The 17,430-nt window shown below is 39.6% G+C and overlaps 1 protein-coding gene across 3 annotated transcripts in view; it reads left to right on the forward strand.

The window, feature by feature from the left end:
• Positions 1-17,430, forward strand: part of MRPL3 (mitochondrial ribosomal protein L3) — a 44,450-nt gene that overhangs the window by 14,779 nt on the left and 12,241 nt on the right. For all 3 annotated transcript variants that reach the window (XR_013960920.1, XM_080674717.1, XM_080674718.1), the window contains exon 6: positions 12,306-12,366. Coding sequence is in view for 2 of the 3 variants with exons in the window: in XM_080674717.1 (XP_080530843.1) it covers positions 12,306-12,366 (61 nt within the window). In the remaining variant the exon portion in view is untranslated. The remainder of the gene's footprint in view (positions 1-12,305; positions 12,367-17,430) is intronic.

The raw sequence follows: 17,430 nt of genomic DNA on the forward strand, positions 1-17,430 counted from the left end.
GGCAGTTCAGGTCAGTTAACATCATAGAAATTCAGTAATTTTTAATCTCCCTTTTTTAATTTTATTTTTCAATTATAGTTTATATTCAACATTATTTTATATTAGTTTCAGGTGTACAACATAGTGATTAGACAATCATATACTTTACAAAGTGATTCCCCAATATTTCAAGTACCCTCCTGGTACCATACATAGTTACAATATTTTTTACTATATTCCCTATGTATTTTACATCCCCATGACTATTTTGTGACCACCAATTTGTACTTCCTAATCCCTTCACCTTTTTCATCTAGACTCCCAACCCCCTTCCCTCTAGCAACCATCATTCTGCTTTCTGCAACTATTTTGTTTATTTTGTTCTTTAGATTCCACATATAAGTGAAATCATTTGGTATTTGTCTTTCTCTGTCTGTCTTATTTCAGTACCCTCTAGGTCCATCCATGCTATTGCAAATTCCCCTATTTTTTTCTTAATTCAAGGATTTTCCCTGCTTGTCCAAATCAAGCCTAGGCACTACCTTAAAGGATACTACCCTCTGAATCCTACAGCACTTTACTCCCTATTTTAAACAACCAAACAAAAATTATCTTCCCATACATTCATTCTCTACTACATTGGTCCCAGCTTTTTAAAATTACTTAAAATTTTTTTTTTCGATTTACCTATATACTATATTAGTTGTATTAGTTTCAGGTGTACAATATAGTGATTCAGTATTTGTATGCCTTAGAAGTGATTACCCCACTAATTCTAGTAATCATCTGTTACTGTTCAAACTTACCACAGTGTTATTGACTATATTTCCTTTCACCTTTTTCACACATCTCTCCACCCCCTTCTTTCTCATAGTCATCCCTTTGGTCTCTGTTTCTATGAGTCTGTTTTTGTTTTATTTGTTCATTTGTTTCTTTTATAGATTCCACATGTAAGCGAAACCATATGGTATTTGTCTTTCTCTGCCTGATGTACTTCACTTGGCATAAACCTTCTAGACCAGGGGTGGGGAACCTTTTTTCTGCCAAGGGCCATTTGGATATTTATAACATCATTCATGGGCCATACAGAATTATCAACTTAAAAATTAGCCTGCTATATTTGGTCAAATATTTAAGTCACCTCTAATGCCTTGGCAGTGCCAGACCAAATGATTTCACAAGCCTTATATGGCATTCGGCTGGATGTTCCCCACCCCTGCTCTAGACTCATTCATGTTGTTGCAAATGGCTGGATAATATTCTATTGTGTATATATACCAGATCTGTATGTGAGTGTGTGTGTGTATCTTCTTTATTCATCTATCGATGGACACCTAGGCTGTTTTCATATCTTGGCTATTGTAAATAATGCTGGAATGAACATAGGGATGCATATACCCTTTTGAATTAGTGTGTTTATTCTTGTTTGATAAATATCCAGAAGTGGAATTGCTGGGTGGTATGGCATATCTATTTTTAGTTTTTGGCAGACTCTTCATACTGTTTTCCATAGTGTCTCGACCAATTTGCAGTCCACCAACCATGTACAGGGTTCCTTTTTCTCCACATCCTCACCAACACTTGTTATTTGTTGACTTTGATAATAGCCATCCTGACTGGTGTGAGGTGGTACCTTACTGTGGTTTTTATTTACATTTCCCTGATGTACGGATGTTGAGCATCTTTTCATGTCTGTTGGCCAACTGTATATCTTCTTTGGAGAAGTGTCTTTTCATATCCTCTTATTTGATGATGTAAATTTGATTCATCACCTAGATAATACATTCCTTTTTTTTTTTTTTTAACATATTTTATTGATTTTTTTACAGAGAGGCAGGGAGAGTGATAGTTAGAAACATCAATGAGAGAGAAACATCGATCAGCTGCCTCCTGCACACTCCCTACTGGGTATGTGCCTGCAACCAAGGTACATGCCCTTGACCAGAATCGAACCTGGGACCCTTGAGTCCGCAGGTCGACGCTCTATCCACTGAGCCAAACCAGTTAGGGCTACATAATACATTCTTTATAAAATTTAATTTATTGGGGTAACACTGGTTAACAAAATTATACAGTTATCAGGTGCACAGTTCTACAACACATCATCAGTACACTGTATTATTGTGTGTTCACCATCCCAAGTCAAGTCTCCGTCTATAACCATTTAACCTCCCCCCATATGCTCCTCCACCTCTTTCAATCCCTCCTTAGATAATGAATTCTTTTTTTTTTTACTAGTTCTCACTTTTTTTAAAATTAATTTCTTTATTGATTAAGGTATCACATATTTGTCTTCATCCCCCCATTCCCATCCCAAACCCCTCCCCACGCATACCCCCACCCCCCTGTTGTCCGTGACCACTGGTTAGGCTTATATGCATGCATACAAGTCCTTTGGTTGATCTCTCCCCCTTACCCCCACCCTCCCCTACCTTCCCTCTGAGGTTTGACAGTCTGATTGATGCTTCCCTGTCTCCGGGTCTGTTTTTGTTCATCACTTTATGTTGTTCATTATTTCCCCTAGATGAGTAAAGATCATGTAATACTAGAAATACACTTATAAGAACCAAAAATGAGACAAGCAATAATGGTTATGCTGAGAGGCAAATGAATCAGTCTGTAGTGAGTTTCTTTCTGGGCCAACAGTTCTTTTGAATCCCAATTTCAATGTCAAACAGTTCCTTATGTGTACATGTCAGCAATGATAATTCAGTTCTGGACTGTGGACAAATGGTGGTAATGCAGGTCTGACCCTCTCTAGTTTGGTCCTGGGCACCCTGCCGCGACACATAGCTGCTGACTGCTAGTATGGCAAGGCATCGTCAGCGCCTTCCATCTCTGGACTGTTTCTCTTCTGTCTTCATGGCTGGAGCAGTCCTGTCAATTCCTCTTTGTTGCAGGAATCCACATGGTCTTGGAGTTGTTTTCTGAAAATATACAAACATATTCTCGACCAAAAGTTAATAAAGGAATCTTTTCTATAAATTTGACTTGGGATCCTTTTTCATTTTTTGCCCAAACGATTTTCCTTTGGCTTGTTTTGACACCATGTGTGTTTTTCATGGGTGTCTTGCTGTTAGCATTACAAATGAAAGTTTTCTAAAGTAAAAATTTTCTAGATGTAATTTACTTACAGGATATTTTTCCTTACATGATATTCTTCTACTATCCCCCCTTTTTTTATTTAAATATTAGGAAGCTTTTGGAAATTTTATAATGTAGTCTTGATAGCTTTTAAATTTTAATTTTTTGCACTAAAATATGACTGCTTTAGGTTCATTACATGCTATGCAATTTTACCATGAGATGAACTACCAATAAAAAATTTTAGTTAACACTTTAGGAACAGCTTTTTGTCCAGTACCATTAATTTTTCTAGAATATTCGGTTATTTCAATTAGCCAATTTAAATTAGTCCGAGAACTTGACTACTGTTTTACTGTCAAATTTAATATTCTAACAATCTTATTTTACCCTGTAAATATTAGTGGAAAGGATTATTTGCCCTCTTGAGTAGGCCCTGAGCACTCCTGATGCTAGGCTGGATTTGGATATCAAAAACCCACTTCCCCACACCATGGGTACAAGACAGCTCAAACAAGTCTTGTTGCAATGAGAGGGCAGCTGCTGTCGGCCAAGTCTCTGTCTGTTACCTGGGTCCCGATTTGAGCTGGGCATGGGAAGCAAAGCAGCCATGGGGGCAGGAGACCTCCCTCAGAAGGGGTGAGGGTTCAGGCCCCTGCAAAATTGGGGGGGTGAGGGTCTGTGCCCCACCTCTGTTGACCCCCAAGTTCTCTCCTGATGGCCCCTCTGCGGCTGTGCCTGTCTTAGGTTGTTCCTTCCCTGAGGAATCTTACCCGTCTCTGGCTAACCAGCCATCCTCTGGGGCCAAGCAGGGTGATGTGAGGTTCAGTTCTGTCTCCTTGGTAGCCTATTCCCCCGTGGCCTCCACGCCCAGCACCTGCCTTGGGATCCCCTTGCCTGCTGGCTGGGCCCTGACACTAATCACATATCTTGGGGAACCCAGGTTTCTTCTCCAGGGAGGGCCCAGCTCACCCCACTGGGCAAGAGACAGATCCATGGTACCAGCCACCACAAGGCTTCAACCTCAGCATGAACAGAAAGCACAGGCAACAGCTGTGGGCAATTGGATTGTGAGAAGAGGGTTCCTCTTGGCCAAAAGGGCAAGAGGGGCCAATATAGAATGCTCAGGTGCTTTCCCAGGGGCCCCTCTACACAGTGGAAGGGATTAAATCCCTTCGTGTCCTTTTTAAATTGCTGCCAGACATTCAAAGAATTAGTTTGTACGTTTGTTTGGGATAATTGTACATTATGCTGTTGTAATTCTAAAATGTCAAGAGATGTGTTCCTTTGTCTCCAAGCACCAAAAAGATGATTTTTTATTGATTCCCAAGGGTGCGAGGTACTATTACAGGTAATGGGGGTAATACAAACCTGGGAAAAATTATAATGACATTGTAGAATAATATCATGTAAGGATATTCTTTGCTCTAGGCCATGGCAATTCCATTTCAAAATGGTTGTCAATTTCTTTTTGTATAGACAAGGTCTTAGTTACATTTTCTGCACTTCTCTCAGGAGCAAGTAGTGATAGTCCCTTCCTTTGGTGTCCACACAAGCCAGAAACCTCTCTTTAATTTTACACACACAGGAGCAGTAGTTTGATTTTGTGTCATACAAAAGGGAAGCTGGGTGGCAACCCCTGTGTAATTATACTTCCTAGCCCCACCCCATGGTCCTCCTGGATGACCAAGGTGTTTGGTATTATTGGTGACTACATTAGGCGGGGATCAGCCCATGTAAGAGCTCTTACCCATGAAGGGTCAGGAACATAAGTCCAAAATACTTCCCCATTTTCCCCAGGTAATATTACCGTATAGCTGATGTCTGCTAGCATGGCAAGAAAGACGTTCTCAGGCATTCTTGGGGTTCTGGTTACCTCACAAATTCTTTTCTATTATTTTTATTTTTATTTTTATTTTTTTTATTTTTTTACATATGTGTCCTTATTCCCCCATTACCCTCCACCCCCGCTCATGCCCCACCCTCCTGTTGTCTGTGTCCATTGATTAGGCTCATATGCATGCACACAAGTCCCTTGGTTGATCTTTCCCCCTTACTCCCACCGACCCCCTCTTTCCCTGAAGTTTGAGGTTCTGATCGATGTTTCTCAGTCTCTGTATCTGTTCTTGTTCATCAGTCTATGCCGTTCATTATATTCCACAAATGAGTGAGATCATGTGATATTTATCTTTCTCTGCCTGGCTTATTTCATTTAGCATAATGCTCTCCATCGCCATCCATGTTGTTGCAAATGGTAGGAACTCCTTTTTTACCGCAGCATAGTATTCCATTGTGTAGATGTACCACAGTTTTTTAATCCATTCATCTGCTGATGGGCATTTAGGCTGTTGCCAAATCTTAGCTATGGTGAATTGTGCTGCTATGAACATAGGGGTGCATATATCCTTTCTGATTCGTGCTTCTAGTTTCTTGGGATATATTCCTAGAAGTGGGATCACTGGGTCAAATGGGAGTTCCATTTTTAGTTTTTTGAGGAAACTCCATACTGTTCTCCACAGTGGCTACACCAGTCTGCATTCCCACCAGCAGTGCACCAGGGTTCCTTTTTCTCTGCATCCTCGCCAACACTTGTATTTTGTTGATTTGTTGATGATTCTGACAGGTGTAAGATGGTACCACATTGTTGTTTTGATTTGCATCTCTCTGATGATTATTGACTTTGAGCAGGTTTTCATATGTCTCTTGGCCTTCCTTCTGTCTTCTTTCGAAAAGTGTCTATTTAGATCAGTTGCCTATTTTTTGATTGGGTTGTTTATCTTCTTTTTGTTAAGTTGTATGAGCTCTCTGTAAATGTTGGAGATTAAACCCTTATCGTTGATATCATTGGCAAATATGTTCTCCCATGCAGTGGGCTTTCTTGTTGTTTTATTGATGGTTTCCTTTGCTGTGCAAAAGCTTTCTATTTTGATGTAGTCCCATTTGTTTATTTTCTCTTTAGTTTCCATTGCCCTAGGAGCAGTATCAGTGAAAAAGTTCCTTTGGCATATGTCTGAGATTTTGCTGCCTGTGGATTCCTCTAGTATTTTTATGGTTTCCCATCTTATGTTTAAATCCTTTATCCATTTTGAGTTTATTTTTGTGTATGGTGTAAGTTGGTGATCTAGTTTCATTTTTTTGCATGTATCTGTCCAATTTTCCCAACACCATTTGTTGAAGAGACTGTCTTGACTCCATTGTATGTTCATGCCTCCTTTGTCAAATATTAATTGGGCATAATGGTTTGGGTTGATTTCTGTGTTCTCTATTCTATTCCATTGGTCTATATGTCTGTTCTTGTGCCAGTACCAGTGGCTTTGTAATACTGCTTGATATCTGGTATTGAGATCCCCCCTACTCTGTTCTTCTTTCTCAGGATTGCTGCAGCTATTGGGGGTCTTTTTTTATTCCAGATGAATTTTTTGAAGGTTCATTCTAGGTCTGTGAAATATGCCGTTGGTATTTTAATGGGAAGTGCAGTGAATTTATAGATTGCTTTGGGTAGTATGGACATTTTGATGATGTTGATTCTACCAATCTGTGAACATGGCATGTTCTTCCATCTGTTTATGTCTTCCTCTATCTCTTTTTTCAGTGTCGTGTAGTTTTCCACATATAGGTCTTTTACCTCCTTAGTTAAGTTTATTCCTAGGTATCTTAATTTTTTTGGTGCGATGGTAAATGGGATTGCTTTTTTAGTCTCTCTTTCTGTAAGTTCATTATTGGCATATAGAAATGCCATAGATTTCTTGGCGTTAAATTTTGTATCCTGCTACATTGCCGAATTCATTTACTAAGTCTAATAATTTTTTGATGGAGTCTTTAGGGTTTTCTATGTACAGTATCATGTCATCTGCGAATAAGGACAGCTTTACTTCTTCTTTTCCAATTTGGATGCCTTTTGTTTCTTCTTCTTGTCTGATCGCAATGGCTAGTACTTCCAGCACTATATTGAACAGGAGTGGTGAGAGTGGGCATCCCTATCTTGTTCCTGTTCTTAGGGGAAATGGTTTTAGTTTTTGCCCATTGAGTATGATGTTGGCTGTAGGTTTGTCATATATGGCTTTTATTATGTTGAGGTGTGATCCTTCTCTTTCCACCTTGTTGAGAGTTTTTATCAAGAAAGGGTGTTGGATTTTGTCAAATGCTTTTTCTGCATCAATTGATATGACTATATGATTATTATCTCTCAATTTGTTTATGTGATGTATCATGTTTATTGGTTTGCGAATATTGTACCATCCTTGCATCCCCGGGATAAATCCTACTTGGTCATGGTGTATGATCTTTCTGATGTACTGCTGGATTCGATTTGCTAGAATTTTGTTGAGGATTTTGGCATCTATGTTCATGAGGGATATTGGCCTGTAATTCTCTTTCATTGTGTTACCTTTATCTGGTTTTGGTATTAGGGTGATGCTGGCTTCATAGAATGAGCTTAGAAGTGTTCCTTCTTCTTGAATTTTCTGGAATAGTCTGAGGAGGATAGGTTTTAGTTCTTCCTTGAATGTTTGGTAAAACTCCCCTGTGAAGCCGTCTGGCCCTGGGCTTTTGTTTGCTGGAAGCTTTTTGATGACTGCTTCAATTTCTTCCATAGTTATCAGCCTATTGAGATTTTTAGAATCTTCCTGAGTAAGTTTTGGAAGGTTGTATTTTTCTAGGAATGTGTCCATTTCGTCCAGGTTGTGTAGTTTGTTAGAATAGAGTTGTTCATAGTATTTTTTAACAATCCTTTGTATTTCTGTGGGGTCTGTTGTTATTTTACCTCTTTCATTTCTGATTTTGTTTATTTGAGTCCTCTCTCTTTGCTTCTTGGTGAGCCTGGCTAGAGGTTCATCAATCTTGTTTATCCTTTCGAAGAACCAGCTCTTGGTTTTGTTGATCTTTTGTATTTTTTTTTTTGGGGTCTCAATGTTGTTTATCTCCGCTCTGATCTTTATTATTTCCTTCCTTCTGCTCACTGTGGGCTTTTCTTGTTGCTCTCTTTCTAATTCTTTGAGTTGTTGAGTTAGATGATTTATTACCATTTTTTCTTGTTTTTTGAGGTAGGCCTGTAGAGCTATAAACTTCCCTTTCAGGACTGCTTTCATTGTGTCCCATAGGATTTGCAATGTTGTGTTTTTATTGTCATTAGTCTCCAGGATGTTTTTAATTTCTTCTTTGATCTCATTGACAACCCAATCATTGTTTAGTAGCATGCTATTCAGCTTCCAAGGGTTTGAATTTTTTGGAATGTTTTTATGGTAGTTTATTTCTAATATTATATCATTGTGTTCTGAGAAAATGCTTGATATGATTTCAGTCTTTTTGAATTTGGGGAGACTTTGCTTGTGACCCAATACGTGGACTATTTTTGAAATTGTCCCATGTGCACTTGATAAGAACGTATATTCCGTGGCTTTGGGGTGAAATGCTCTGAAGATGTCAATTAGGTCCATCTGATCTAGTGTGTCATTTAGAATTGCTGTTTCTTTGCTGATTTTTTGTCTAAAGGATTTATCCAGTGATGTCAGTGGTGTATTAAAATCTCCTACTATGATGGTATTGTTGTTGATCTCTCCCTTGATATCTTCCAGGAGATTTTTTATGTATTTGGGTGCTCCTGTATTGGGTGCATATATGTTTACCAGAGTTATATCTTCTTGTTGAAATGCTCCCTTTAGTATTATGTAGTGGCCTTCCTTATCTCTTATTATGTCCTTTACTTTGAGGTCTATTTTATCAGATATAAGTATCGCAACCCCAGCTTTTTTCTCATTTCCATTTGCCTGAAAAATGTTTTTCCATCCCTTTGCTCTCAGTCTGTGTGAATCCTTTGCTCTGAGGTGGGTCTCTTGTAGACAGCAAATATATGGGTCATGTTTTCTTATCCATTCAGCTACCCTGTGTGTTTTGATTGGTGCATTTAATCCATTTATGTTGAATGTTATTATCGACAAGTACATGTTTGTTGTCTTATTTTTCCTTAGTGTTTGTGTTTCTTCTTGCCTTTCTCTTTCTTCTTTTTACAGCAGTCCCTTTAGCATTTCTTGCATTGCTGGCTTGGTAGTGATAAACTCTCTTAGCCCTTTTTTGTCTGTGAAGCTCCTGATTCCACCTTCAATTTTGAATGATAGCCTTGCCAGGTATAGTATTCTTGGATTCAGTCCCTTGCTTTGCATCACTTTGTATATTTCATTCCATTCCCTTCTGGCCTGGTGTGTTTCTGTTGAGAAATCAGTTGATATTCTGATAGGAGACCCCTTGTAAGTAACTTTCTGTCTCTCTCTGGCAGCCTTTAAGATTCTTACTTTGTTGTTGGTGTTCGCCAATCTAATTATGATGTGTCTTGGTGTCGGTCTTTTGGGGTTCAACTTGTTTGGGACTGTATGTACTTCTTGGACTTGCATAGTTTTTTTCTTGCCAATATCAGGGAAGTTTTCTGTCGTCATTTCTTCAAACAGGTTTTCTATTCCTTGCTTCTCTTCCTCTTCTTCTGGTATCCCTATTAAGCGAATGTTGTTTCGTTTTATGTTGTCCCAAAGCTCCCTTAGGCTCTCCTCTTGCTTTTTAAGCCTTCTTTCCAGTTGCTGCTGTGTTTGTGTGTTGCTGCTGTGTTTGTGTGTTTTTTCCCATCTTGTCTTCTAATTTGCTGATGTGGTCCTCACCCTTGTCTAGTCTGTTTAGGCCTTCCATTGTGTTCTTTATTGTAGCTATGTCGTTCTTCATCTCCTCTTGGTTTCATTTCATGTGGGTGACATTCTCATTCAGCTCCTTATAGTTCTCATTGAGCTGTGTGTATTTGTCATCCATCCGTTTAAACATCCTTATAACCATTACTCTGAATTCTATCTCTGATAAGCTGCTAGCCTTGAATTCATTTAACTCCCTTTCTGGTGGTTCCTCTTTTCCTTTCCTTTTGGGGATTGCTTTTTTGTCTTCCCATGTTTTCCTGGAATGTTTTAATTGTAGATCCAATTGCTTTGCTGCCCAGGTTCTTTTGGGGATGGTGCTACTGGTGTAATCTCTCAATTCTCCTGGGCTTGTTAATCTAGTGTAGCTCCCTATTTGAGCTATTTGGGTTCTCTTGATGTAGGCCTGCAAGCTTGAGAAGCACAACTGCGGTGTCTAGAAGTCAGCCACCGTGGAGGGAAGTGTCCCAATTTTTGCTGTCTTGCACCTTTAATTGAAATCACGCGTGCCCAGCAGGGACTCAGAGTGGCACCCAGGAACCGTCTGTTGGGGTGATGGGACTCAGGGGGCCTGCTCTCTGGAAAGGCATGACTGTGGTGCCCACAGTTCTGCAGTATTGGGGTGGGCAGACCCAGCTTTTGCTGTTGCACCTGTGGTGGATAGGCGCTTACTCCCAGTGGCGGTTCACAGGAGCACCCACGGTACGTTTGCCAGCGAGGCACACTGAAGGACTTTGAAGGGCCCTGGCAGTGTAGCCACGCAATTGAGGCGCCTGTGGGCTGGTATCCAGGATGAGTGAATTCAAAACTTCTGCTGGGGGGGAGTGCACCCCCGCTTGTTCAAGATCGCACCCAGGGAGAGCTCACAGTGGCTCCCACTAGTGCCCTGTGGGTAGATGGGCTTAGGGTGCCTGCCTGTTGGAACTTCGCCTCTGTGGAGGTGCTCTTGCCAGGCGCAGAGTTCTGATGCACTCTGAGGGGTCCTGGCACCGCGGTTGAGCCGCTGGGGTGAATGTGGGCAGTTATCCAGGAAGAGGGAATTCAGAATTTCTACTGTGGGGCTGCGCGCCCTTGTCTGTGCAGAATCACACCCTCGGGGGCTCTCAGCGTCTCCCAAGCGCTGCCTAAGGAGTGGAGTGCCTTGTGCGGCTGGAATCGCGCGAATCCGGCTGGAAACAATCCGGCTGGAAACGCGCAAATCCGAAGTGGAGTGCCCTAGCTGCCTCCAGGGCTGGATATGCTGGAATCCGGAGTTTTGCCGCTGGGGAGGGGGAGGTTGCACTTACTGCTGCCGAGTGGTGCACCTTTGGAGATGGAGGTCCCAGGGTCCACGGGTCTGCAGCTGGGGTAGCAGGATTTTGGCTGGAGTGGCTGCTGGGTCACGGGGCAGTTCCAAGGCCTGTCTGGTTGGTGGTGTTGATAAGTTCCTAAAAAAGGCCGTTCTCCCCTTCAAGATGGCGTGGGCTCCGTGCTGGATTCCCGCCGTCCGGGGAGTTCCCGCAGCGGTGGTAGTCACTCCTTGCCAAGGAGAGCCTGTCTGCCAGCCCCTGCTGCTCCTGCGAGATTTAACTTACCCTCACTCACTCACACACACACTACGCACATCCACACACTCTCCTTTCATACCCTCACTCACTCACTTCCTCTCCCTCACCTCCGTCCTGCCAGCCGCCATCTTTTCAAGAGTCCGATAATGAATTCTTGAGGTCAGGAGCCATGTCTTACACTTTTGTATATATTACTTTGCATATTGTAAATGCCCTATAAATATTTGAAGATAAAAGTGTTAATTCCAAATTTATATAAATAAAATATTGTGAAGGGCTTGGAGATACAAGATTCCATTAAATAACACATTTCCCAAGTGCATTTAAAGTTAAGTTTTATTTAAATACAACTAGTTTTGGAAATACTAGTATATAAAATTAGTATCTATAGTAGCGGTTTTTTGCTATTCCTGATACCTGGCATATGCGAGAATATCTATTTTATTGGAATAATGACCAGTCTACGAAGAATCTGATATAAATGGGCTTTATAGAGATATTATACATACATACCATAAATAATACCCAGAGAACAATGGACCTGTATTCAAATAATTCAAGTTTCTATTTTGGATCATTTATCGCCAGTGGGTAAAAAACAATAGCCCCAACATTTTTTATCATTCTCTTTTTTTTTTTTTTTCCTATGAAACGGGTAATATACCTTAATTTAGTATATAGTTACTCACCAAAATGACCAAGAACCATTTCTGTATTTGCCACCAGGAAACACTGTGTTGTACAGGAATTGCCCACTTCAGGCAGCACCTTGCTGACTGCTGTGAAGGCACACCGTCAGCCAGCATGGTCTGTTGGCTGGCTCTAGCACCGCATCCCATGTAGTCAGTGTTGAATAATTTTATTATCTTATAATTGGTGTTTCTGCAATAATTATAATTGCAGAAGAGAATCTCCTGCCGTTTTTGACATATGTTATCTACAAGGCTTCCTGGATGTAGTTTATGTTTAGTGAAGTTATTTCTGGACAGACAGACTTCATATTGATTTTTGTTTTCTTTTTATAAAGGTACTCCTCTTTATGCTGCTCACTTTCGCCCAGGACAGTATGTGGATGTCACAGCCAAAACGTAAGTGCATATAATGGGTTCTCTTGTCCTTTTGTTTTCTTCAATCTATTAAAAAATAACAGAGCCCTAGCCTGTTTGGCTCAGTGGATAGAGTGTAGGCCTGTGGACTGAAGGGTCCCAGGTTCATTTCTGGCCAAGGGCACATGCCCAGGTTGTGAGCTCGATCCCCAGTAGGGGGCGTGCAGGAGGCAGCTGATCAATGATTCTCTCTCATCATTGATGTTTTTTATCTCTCTTCCTCTTCCTTCCTCTCTGAAATCAATAAAGAAATATATTTTAAAAAATAAAATAACAGAGCAAGTGAAAGAAATACAGCTTTTCAAGTTAGTAAATAAAGGATAAGTAACCATTATTCTCATTCATAATTCTTATCTTTCAATGTTGCTGACTGTACCTGTTTTTAAATTTCATTGAATTAGTTGTATGTGAAGAGTTCACATCAGGTTACAGCTTTTAAACTCAGATGTATGCTTCTTGAAATGGGTCTGAGAGAAAAGTCACATTCCTTGGGTTCTTTGTGGGCTGGGCCTACTTCTGTTTTGAATACCAAAGGTTGTGTGCAGTTTGATGGTGAAATACACATGAGTGGTGCTATAGAGTTCTTTTGTGTAGTCTAGTAATTGGTGCTTCTTTCCAATTCTAGGAAATAGTTAAATTGGAAACATTTTATATCATCTGTGATAGTGGTTGTTGTGCTTAAGGTTCCCCTTAGAAAACTATAAAACATTTTTGTAACTGTGTTAAAAAGGCTATTAGAATGTCTCTCAGTAGTAGATAAGTGAAACTTCTTCCATCAAAGCAAAATTTTTAATACTTCATTTAAACAAGGGTTTGTTTAATTTGGTACAAATCAACGCTGCATTGTCATTCTAACAGAAATGCTAACTTTTGGACTGGGCAGTGGTATTTTTGGCACTGTAGTTTTTTTCTATTTTACCATCTATCAGATGTCTTAAGATAAGTTCAATATTGGCTAGATCAGTGGTCGGCAAACTCATTCGTCAACAGAGCCAAATATCAACAGTACAACGATTGAAATTTCTTTTGAGAGCCAAATTTTTTAAACTTAAACTTCTTCTAATGCCACTTCTTCAAAATAGAGCCACACTCAAGGGGCCAAAGAGCCACATGTGGCTCACGAGCCACAGTTTGCCGACCACGGACCTAGGCTAGACAAAACTCCAAATATCAGCTCTTGTCCATTCCTGTTTCTTGTTCTGTCAACACAAGCTAATTTACTTCGTGTACCTCAGTTTTCTTTTTATCATTTGACAAGGTCTGCAGCCTGTGTTCCAGGAATATTCTGACTAGGAACCCTTTATTTGTTGTTGACAGTATTACAGATATCCTCCACACCCCTCTTCGCCCCCTCCACCCAGCCCCCACTCCCAGGCCTTTACTGCACTATTGTCTATGCTGACTAGGAACTTTTTAAAAGTGAACAGTGGTCCACAGGTGCTCTGAGATGGTGTTAAGATCACAGTGACTGAGCCAAAGTGGCTTTTATCAAAGGAAATCAGATGAGTGTCAGCACCAATTTCCTTAACACAGTCAGTTAGATACATCTTCCTTTTCACACTATTATTGCCTACTTTCAAATGTGAGCATTGCAAATAGCTGCAAGGTGCCTTTACCTTTGATGAGCTGTTTAGAAATGGAGTTGTCTATATTGGCAGTAGAGTGAGTCCTCTTTTTAGAGAGATTATGAATCTCTCCCTGTTTTTCACTTCTCCTTGATTGTTGTTACACCTGGGCCTCTAAAATCACTGGTTGCTTGGTAACTTCATTTATTCTGCCTTCTTTTGTCAAGAACTCAAATATTGGAACTATAAAGCTTTGATTTGGTTAGTTGGGAGATGTGTGTTTTCTGAATTAGATTATTCTTTTTTCATTTCTGAATTTATTATTACATATAATAAAGTACCTCACAGTGATTCTCTAAATATAAACACAGTTAATAGTGTGTGAATTCCATTATGTATTTTATAGTATAATATGGGATGTTTGAGAAGCCCTGTGAAATCAGAGACCTTTGTTAGTAGATGCCTTATGACAGGATTTGTGACTAGCATGGATGAGAGCCTACCTTTTCAGGTGCCTCTGTTCAGTAAGTACTTTCATTTCATATGCTACTACTATTGGGTTTCCTTACCTTCTTAAAAGTTATTTTAAAAACTTCAGTCTTCTTGTGAGTGTAAAGTGAAGGAGGAAGTTTGTTTTGTTTTGTGTTTTAAGACCATATACCTAGCCCGGCCAATGTGGTCAGTGGTTGAGAGTCGACCCAGGCACCAAGAGGTCATCAGTTTGATTCCCAATCAGGGCACATGCTCAGGTTGCGGGCTAGATACCCAGCATGGAGCGTGCAGGAGGCAACTGATGGATGTTGATGCTTCGATTTTTCTCTCTCTCTCCCTTTCCCTTCTTCTCTCTCAAATCAATAAAAAAAATATTTTTTAAAAAGATCATATACCTCGTAAACAAGATTATGTAAAGCCTTGTGCCAGCCTCAGAACTAGAAAGCTTGATAAGAGCCGGAAGGATAGCTAGGATTGATTGATTGACTTTTAAATATATTTTTATTGATTTCAGAGAGGAAGGGAGAAGGAGAGAGAGATGGAAACATCAATGATGACAGAGAATCATTGATCGGCTGCCTCTTGCACGTCCCACACAGGGGATTGAGCCCGCAACCCAGGCATGTGCCCTTGACTGGAATCGGATCTGGGACCCTTCAGTCTGCAGGCTGATGCTCTATCACTGAACCAACTGGCTCTGGCATAGCTCTGGGATTTAAAGTAGTTGACATTTAACTCTGAAGAAGGGAAAACCTTCATTTGAGAAGATCTCCCAATTGTATGGGCAGCAATACAGTATTCTGTTGGACTTTCACCGTGTAACAGTTGGGAGGAGGATTACTGCCACATATGTGTGCACTGCACTCTGGTGTGCATACCTTTCTTTGTGATATTGCTTGAAATGAGAATGAAACACACTTTATTTGACCTTTTGCTGAGTGTTGTTTTTTTTTGATGACTAGAGCTCTTGTAGCTGACATGTTATTACAGTCTCAAGATGCTTGTGAGTGCTTGTAAATTTGTAGGACTCTGTCCTCCTTATGTGGAGCTGTTTTGAATTCCTTCTGGGTACAGCTTTGGATCCTCAGCTGTATACAGTCCTAGGTGCTATTGTGGGGTGGGTGTAGGTGTGTATGCATTTGCTTGCTTTTATTTTTCCTTTAGAAATTCTTCTATTTCCTTTCCCTGATGTGACTCATTTTTTGGAAAGTTTCCTTGGCTTGGAGTTAAAGTCCTTCACAGGCAATGAGAATTTTTTTTTTCTTGTTGACTGTAAACGGGACCATCATCTTTTGGGAGTAGGCTCTGGGTCCTCAGTCCATTACTGTGGTGCACTACTGCCAGAGATTAACTACCTCATCCTCCATTTCCAGCCCTGTTTTAAAATTTTGTAGCTTCTGGACTCCATCTTAATTATTAACCTGTTACAGTTAAAGAAATTAGAGAAAACATGTGTGCAGTGACATGGTTAGATAAGATGATGAAGGACATGGACTTACCAACTGGAGCATTGGTTCTCACACTGGAGTGGGCCTCAAAATCTCCAGAAGGGCTTGTTAAACACAGATTACAGATTCTAGTAGATCTGGGGTAGTACCTAAGATTATGCATTTCTAGTAAGTTTCCAGGTTATGTGAATGCTGCTAGTCCAGGGACCACTCTTTTGCAAATCACTAGACTATAGAATAGTCAAGGGTTCACCAGGTATTGAGCCCCTAACTCAGCAAAGAATCCTAGTACCTCCCTTTACAGTACTCAAATTGTAACATATAAACATTGGTTTTAAAGTTAAAAAGTTTAATCAGTCCAGTTTCAAGTAACATTGTCAATAAAACATGGCCTCTTTATTACATTTTAATTAACATGAAACGAAAAATTGGTCTCTTTAGTAATTGGCTTCATTATCTCCTTTACATTAGAAAAGAGAAAAACTTCAAATCTTCAGATTAATCTCTAATTGAATCATTTTTCTCACGTTGTAATTATATTGTAAAATTTACATCTATATTTTGAGTATTTCAAGTCCTTTTTACCTTTAATTTTAATTGCTGTATTAAACATACTTTATAAATAAGTAAGAAAATTTAAAACAAAATACTGTCTAATTTAAGAAAATAGTGTTTAAGAATCCATCTACTTCAAGAATGAAATTTCCTGCAAACATAGCAGCCTCTTCTTGAAGACTTCCTTAAAATTTTAAATGTTCCTCTTAATATTTATCTAAAAGGTCTAAGAATACAAATTCAATTTAGGTTATATGAGAAAGATTTTTTTCATCATATATATATATATATATATATATATATATATATATATATAACCATTTTAGCAAATTCACAATTTTATTATACTACTAATAATTAAGCCCAGTCTTTGCAATATAGGAGTTTTATGTAATTCATTGAAAATAAACCTTTGAGATAGCATAATGATGTGTTTCCTACACCACCACCAGCAACCTTCCCCCCTGCCTCCCCGCTACCCATTTAAAGTTTATATTCTTATTCTGTAATGGTGATAATATTGCAGTGTAACTTCTGATAGATGATGGTTTGGGGCCTAATGTTTTCTCTTTTGTCCTCTCAATATTGAGGAAGAAACAGCTATAGATAATATGTAAATAGTGGGTGAGATGAGGTATGACTGATGATTCCATCCTCAACATAGAATGTTTATTAGCCCATGGTTTTCTGTTGAATCATAGAGTTGCTCATAATTTGTAGGTGTGTGTGTTTTTTTTAAAGAAAGAAATCAGAGCCCATGCTTTCAGGAAAGAATGAAAAAAGTAAACAAAAGGAAAACTGTAAAACTGCATTCTGCATTGTTTAAGGCAAAATATTAGGTCTTTGTCTCAAAAGACTTGAAGGACACAGACAGTGATGAATTGCATCCATAACAATGGCCAAGGGGCACTTTCTTGCTAGTTGTCTTATTGATCTTTGAATTTATGACAGTGGTATTGTTGAAATAATTTCTTTTCTGGTTGTCT

This window comes from Plecotus auritus, assembly GCF_963455305.1.
Source record: "Plecotus auritus genome assembly, chromosome: 6".
Taxonomy (NCBI): Eukaryota; Metazoa; Chordata; class Mammalia; order Chiroptera; family Vespertilionidae; genus Plecotus; species Plecotus auritus.